Here is a 6830-nt window from a genome sequence, read left to right as displayed (position 1 = left end):
TTTTTTTTTTCCCCACCATAAATTCCTTAAGAAAAATGCCCAGGTTTTAGGACTGAAATCCAAGCTGATCTTTGCTTCTATACATGAGCCTAACTTGAAGAAATTCAGAATTTTTATATTTCCAGATAAATCTGGAAAATAATCTGTCCACAGTGGCAAAACGAGTGAAATGAGCCTAAAATTTTGAAGAAGGCTGAATATCAAGGAGTTAAAAACATGTGTTTAACTATTTAACACATCCTGCATTTGTCCTTGCCTAAGATAAACTCAAAATTTAAACACTGGTTGAATGCCAAAGCACTAAGGATAGGTCTATTGAGTTAGTTAACAGTAGCATAAAAAAAGTTCAGAACTTCACCTTTTCCATTAATTCGTTAGACACAATGTGATCATTAAATAAATGAACGTGAAAGAAACTGCTACGGAGAGACTCTTGGCAAAGACTGAGGAAAAAATACGTTATTGGTGCAGATCCATTGGATGTGGATTTAGATAAACCCTGTTGTTATTAGACAGCAACTGAAAAGGCACACGGCTTTTGTGTTGTGTTGTGATGCTGTGCAGTTGCTGTGTGCCCACCTGAAAACATTTACCTCTGAATGCCATGAAGAAAGGCAAACAAAAACGCATTTCCAAATAGTTCTGCTGGAGATGAGGACAGAGATAAATCTGTTATTCATTTGATGGCATTAGTCATGATGCACACTTCTTACATAAAAATCACAAAGTGATTTGAAAATATTCAATGAAGTAACCAGCAGACACCCCTTATTGTTACCGAAAATTCGGAAGAAAAACTCCTTAACACCAAAGTAGCATTAAGAAGCAGCATTTTCTTTATCTTATCAGTGCTGGGTGCAAGGAGAATATCTTCCTCAAATCTCACACCCCATATGTTGCCCCAGCCAAAGCTTATATCACCCGATTACATCAATATTCATTATTTTCCCCCAAACAATCATACATATTCAAAAACTGATTAATAATTTTGCGTAGCTATTACGCATGCGGCTTGAGCTTAACAAGGTCCAGTTTGTGGACTCTGTCGTGTCCTACCAGTAGCCAAAGAAAAAGCATTTGAAGATTGTCGTGGGAACTCTCCCATATAGAAACTGTTACCAGAGTTTGTTGTTTTCAGTCTCCAAACAGCTTAGCTCACTCTTTCTCTTCTGTTTTGTCTTGTGTACTGTAGACTTCTAGTTTAAATTTTTTCTCATTCCTTTCCCAGACACCAAGGTTTCCGTATCTCTGTTGTACAGACTAGTATTTACAAGGTAAAATAACATTATGAAGCAGAAAATGCAGCTTAATGACAGATGTTAAAGCTAAATTGTTAACCAAAGCACCACAGAAATGTTAATGCCTCTTTGCTGTGGGTAAAATCTTAAAAACTTTCCCAGTACTCAAGTGACCGGATGGGAGAAAGGGCTTCAGTTTGCACCAGGGGAGATTTAGGTTGGATATTAGGAAAATTTCTTCACCAAAAGTGTTGTCAGGCATTGGAACAGGCTGCCCAGGGAAGTGGTGGAGTCCCCATCCCTGGAGGTATTTGAAAGACGTGTAGATGTGATGTCGAGGGATTTGGCTTAGTAGTGACTTGGAAGTGTTTACAGTTGGACTCAATGATCTTAAGGGTCTTTTCCAACCTAAATAGTTCTATTACTCTATTTTAGGATTCTATAAACACTTTTTTTCATATTTTTTTGCCTATGACACAAGGTATGCTTACATTTCACAGTACTGACTTCTGCTTTTCAAAGGTACCTGAGAAAGGTCTTGAACTGGCTGAAGTTTTAACAGCAAATTAAAAGTACATCGCCTCAGTCCTATGAGATGCTGAAGATCGGTATTTTAATAAGCCGTAAGTGACCTTCAGCTCACTGTCCTCACACACCTTTCTGAAGGCAATCTGTGGCAGGATGCTGTGTCTGTGAAAACATAATTATCCTCATTTAGAATAAGATTTCAGGGTGATCTTTGTCTTGTGATTTCAAGATATTACAACTTTCCAGGGATGGGTTGGGGGCTGGTGGCTAGTTTGTTTTTTAACAGAGTAGATAAATCTATTAACGGATTGATACATTAGTCTATTTTCCTTGAGACATTTTTGAAATGTTATATTTTTATTTTCAAATGTTTGATTTCTTGTTAATTAAGAAATTCAAAAGTGATTAAACTCATTACACAGAGATGCCTTTTCCTGTGACTACAAGGCTTTGTTAAAATTTTTACCCAGGGATGAAAGCTGGAGTGCTGTGCTCTTTCAACTACTTCAACTTCTTTTTTTCTGTTTTCTAATTTCACCACTTTTTAAGTGACTTGCTCAAAAGGAAAGGATGCACACAAATTACTGTTTCTTCCCTGTCCTATACTTCAGTTGAAGATTTTCCATGTTCTTTAACCTCTTGCTGTAACTGGAGCCAGGAAGTGCTGTAATGATAATAAATTGAATTGCATTATCAAAAAATATGAGATGGAAGGTCAGGCATTTTCTTCTTTCTTTTGAAGTTCATGTGATTTAAATTAAATTAATTGTATTTTTTTAATGCAGATACATTTATAGCTGGATTCTTTTTGCTCGCTATGATTTAAAGGAAATAATTAGAAAAGTGGCAAATAGAACTTGAAATTAATTATTTAATCTGTCCAGGACATTAATTTTTGAAATGGTAATACAATAGCTTCTTGAAAGACTAAAGATTTCCTAATGTTCTTAAAATTATGGTGTTGATTTTAATGTGGGGGATATTTTAAACAAGTTTTCCTTTCTCTTGTCAAGATTTATAAAGGTTTTTTTTCCTCTCCATATTTTCCATTGATGGCCTCGTCCAGTCACTAAGTACGAAGCAGATGTGTGCAGTTTCAGCTGAGGCAGACAGAAAGAAATTTATAGAGGTTTGGCTGGCAGAGATCAGTGTGAATCTGCCATTTGCAAAACATTTCTTTCCTCCTTGACCTTTGTCCAAGAATATCAGGGATTCCTCTCCACCTCAACAGGCTGGGTCTGGGATGCAACATCTGGCAGTATGATACAGCATGAAAATGATAGGGGGAAAAAAAAAACCTTGAAGACGGTGTCTTTACTCCTTCAAATTACTATTTTTCGGTTCTTATTTTCCAAGCTAAGTATTGTTTTGTCACTGTTATTGTATATAATTAATTACTGTGTGGTTGAAGTCTGCTGTGAAAAATCAGGAAGTCTGTAGGACATGGTAATCCCAAACGTATGTACTCAAAACTAATTTGAGAAGTACAAACACGGTCATAATGTCTTTAGCTCATGCATCTTTTTAACTGAATCGATTCACTGTTGAGGTGACCTGTCATGAGTTCTGAAGTGAAACCTGGATCCACGTATGTCAGTTCTGGTCTGTTACGGAGTGGGGTTGTGCCTTATAAAAGTCATGGCAGTACCACTATTCTCCTACTTCTAAAAAATTGCATTAGACATGAAGGGTCCTTTAGTTAAAACCTTCAAAGAGACTTCAAGATGGTGACTTTGATAGCCACACGGTGTTGAGTGGTGTGTAGCTGAATGAACCAGAATGTACAGAAGTGGAATTCACTGCCAGTTTTGTTGGCTGTAAATTCTATTACTCTTTCCTTGACAAATAACTTTGACACTATCAGTACTGCATGTCAAACTGGAAACATCGTGAAACATCCATTTTTTTAATTACAGCTGTTTTTATCTGAATTTCTTGATTATCAATATCTCAGAGTTGTTGAACGATTAAAAAGGAAAGTGTATAACACATTATGTTCTTTTGCTCAAGATATTTGCAGTATTTTAACACTAACAGTCTGCAGGGTTCTGCCATGCGGTTGTCCCTGTGTCGTGGTTTAGGCACAGCCGGGAACTGTGGCCGCTTGCTTTCTCTCCTCCACACCCCACCCCAGCCACCCTGGTGGGATGGGGAGGAGAATCAGGAGAAAAAGGTAAAAACCTGTGGGTTGAGATATGGAGAGTTTAATAGGTCAATACAATTTGAGAAGAAACAGCAGTGATAACAACAAAACTAACGGAATAATATGTAAAACAAGTGGTATCTAACTCAACCACCCAGAAACTGCTGCCCAGTTGTCACTGCTCAGATTGCATGACCTTCCCCCAGCCTGCTCCTCCTACTCCCCTTATATGTACTGGGCATGATACCAGTATGGTATCAAATCTCCCACTGACTGGTTCGGTTGAGCTATCCTGGCTGTGGATCCTCCCAGTTTCTTGTGAAAATTAACCCTAGCCTAGCTGAACCCAGGGCACATAGAACGACAGAGTGGTTTGGGTTGAAAAGGACCTCAAAGATTATCTAGTTCCAACCCCTGGCCTGGACAGAGACACCTTCCACTAGGCCAAGTTATTCAGAGTCCCATCCAGCCTGGTCTTGAACACTTCCAGGGAGGGGGCAATCTACAACTTCTCTGGCCAACCTCTTCCACTGTCTCATCATCCTCACAGTGGAAAATTTTTTCCTCACATCTAATCGAAATCTACCTTCTTTCAGTTTAAAATCATTGTCCCTTGTCTTGTCAGCTGTGAAATTCAGGGGATACAGGGATATGGGGAGCTGACTGGGACAGTGTGGCAGCTGTGAGGCATCACCATCACAACATGTCCCCGGCCAGGATCATCCAGGGATTGATGCAGCATGTGAAGCACCTCTACAAGATCCAGATGGCAGTTCAGGGCATCCAGCACTTCCTCCCCGCAGCAGCCCTATACTGTCATTAGCAACCAAACCCCTGGACCTGCTGGATACACCTGCCCCACTGTGCTACTCCACAGCACTGCCCCATGGTTGCCCCATGGCCTCCCCACACCCCTGTCCTGTGTCCCTGGTGCCCCTACCTCATCAGCAGCAACCACCAGAGCTCCTTCAATCTCCTGGGTATGCCTGCCCCATGGCACTACCCCATTGCCTGACTTCTAGCTAACCAAACCCCTGGACCTGCTGGATACACCTGCCCCACTGTGCTACTCCACAGCACTGCCCCATGGTTGCCCCATGGCCTCCCCACACCCCTGTCCTGTGTCCCTGGTGCCCCTACCTCATCAGCAGCAACCACCAGAGCTCCTTCAATCTCCTGGGTATGCCTGCCCCATGGCACTACCCCATTGCCTGACTTCTAGCTGCCCCTGGCATCCTAGCAGCCCCTCGCCCTGTGGCCACCTTCAACTCCTGCTACCACAGACACCCCACAGATGATGCAACCCCCAGGGGTGATGGAGGCACTGCTAGAGTGGTGTGTGCACAAAAATACTCATGGCCACATAGCCACCCTCCACAGCCCTACGCCCACCCCCCAGCTAATACCAACCCCCAGGGATAATGGACCAATGTGTGCCCATAGCCACTCCTTGATCTCAGTCACCCAAGCCCCATAGCCACGCCACCATGGCCACCCATAGCTAACATCAGCCCCCAGGGATGACGGAGTTGTTGTTGGGCCACTGCATGCCCATTGCCAAACAGGAGTTGCCCTACATGTGGGTCATGGGACTGGCCTGCTGCCTCAGCAGCAGCATCTTCATCAAACACCTGCAGATGCATGACACCGTCAGCATCAGGGCCAAGGCCACCCACACCATATTCAGCCAGGACATGAGTGGTGTGCTGTGGGGCTTCAGGGGGGCTGCTTTGGGACTAGGGGTAGGGACTGCTGGGTGGTTGCAGGGGGGGAGTTGGAAGGCCTTGTGTCAGGCTGTGCATCCTGTACATCCTGCTGTGGGGCATCCCCAGTGACTCCATAGTGATGTGGGACAGCCCCAGCTCACCATGGGACAGTCCTGGTTGACCCCCCTCTCTGTGGGACACCCCGGCCTCCCTGTGAAGCAGCCCTAATCTCCCCCCAGGCCTGGGTGTGGATCTTCCCTGAGGGGACAAGCAACCGCAGTAGTTCCATTCTAATCTTCAAGCAGGGTGCCTTCCACTGCACCATCCAGGCCCAGGTACGGGGGCTGCCGTGGGTAGCCATGGGACAACCCCCTCAATCTCAACCTGCCTGCAGGTCCCTGCCATCCCCGTGGTCATCTCCTACCAGCAGCACTTGTACATCAAGTGGGAGTAGAGGTTCACAGCTGGTGGAAGGGCCAGGAACCCAGGTCTGGCAGATGCCCTGGGGTCTGGGGGGCATGTAGGACACATGGAGAATTGGGGGTGGTCAGTGGAGGGTGGCTGGGGGCACACATGGGGCTAGGGTGAATCTGGGGGCTACGTGAAGGGGAAGCTGGGGTCTGGAGTGCTATGGGGTGTCATTGAGGCACATGGGGAATCTAGCAGGTAGCTTGAGGAGCACCTGCAGGGCACATACAGGTCATACAGGGGAGATGTGGGGCTTGTGGGAGCTTTGGGGGGATACATGTGGGCCTAGGGGATATGTGGGGTACACGGGAAGAGTTTTGGGGATGTTAATGGTGGGCTGTGGGCACAGGGAAGTACTTTGGGGTACCTGGAGGAGGCTTTACTGAATGGTGGCCCATATCAAGATGGGGGTCTGACCCACAAGAAGACCCATAGAAAGAAGACAGAATAAACCAAAGCAGAACCATGGTATGATACATGGTGGGACACCCATGGATTGACCCACTCCAGACCTGCATGTTGGTGTCAGTACCCTCGGAGTGACCCACTCTGGACCCCCATGTGGGGGGGCACAGGGCTGACTGCCTCCAAACGGCCAGCGTCATTTGTGGACTGGTGGATCCCAGGCTGTGGGCAGCATGGGGGGACAGATGCTGATTGATTGGCTTCCAGAACAGCCCTGTGTCCTTTTTAGGGTGTGGCACCACATATTTATTGTTGTGAGGTGGGGATTTTGCAAACTTCCCT

The 6830-nt window shown here is 44.9% G+C and overlaps 1 protein-coding gene across 1 annotated transcript; it reads left to right on the top strand.

Annotated features, from left to right (window-relative positions):
• Positions 1-4612: 4612 nt before the first annotated feature.
• Positions 4613-6069, top strand: LOC104491191 (1-acyl-sn-glycerol-3-phosphate acyltransferase alpha-like). The gene is made up of 5 exons (XM_010133576.1): positions 4613-4708; positions 4787-4889; positions 5428-5651; positions 5855-5950; positions 6010-6069. Exons 1-5 carry the CDS (start codon positions 4613-4615, stop codon positions 6067-6069), a joined length of 579 nt encoding a protein of 192 aa, XP_010131878.1.
• The last annotated feature ends 761 nt before the right edge of the window (positions 6070-6830 follow it).

This window comes from Buceros rhinoceros, unplaced genomic scaffold (assembly GCF_000710305.1).
Source record: "Buceros rhinoceros silvestris isolate BGI_N320 unplaced genomic scaffold, ASM71030v1 scaffold18770, whole genome shotgun sequence".
Taxonomy (NCBI): Eukaryota; Metazoa; Chordata; class Aves; order Bucerotiformes; family Bucerotidae; genus Buceros; species Buceros rhinoceros.
This window is presented reverse-complemented; position numbering and strand designations above follow the sequence as displayed.

Coding starts and splice junctions, on each gene's coding strand:
- LOC104491191 (XM_010133576.1), top strand. CDS start 4,613: ATGTCCCCGGCCAGGATCATCCAGGGATTGATGCAGCATGTGAAGCAC. Junction 4,890..5,427: donor GAGCTCCTTCAATCTCCTGG/GTATGCCTGCCC, acceptor ATCAGCCCCCAG/GGATGACGGAGTTGTTGTTG. Junction 5,951..6,009: donor ACTGCACCATCCAGGCCCAG/GTACGGGGGCTG, acceptor ACCTGCCTGCAG/GTCCCTGCCATCCCCGTGGT.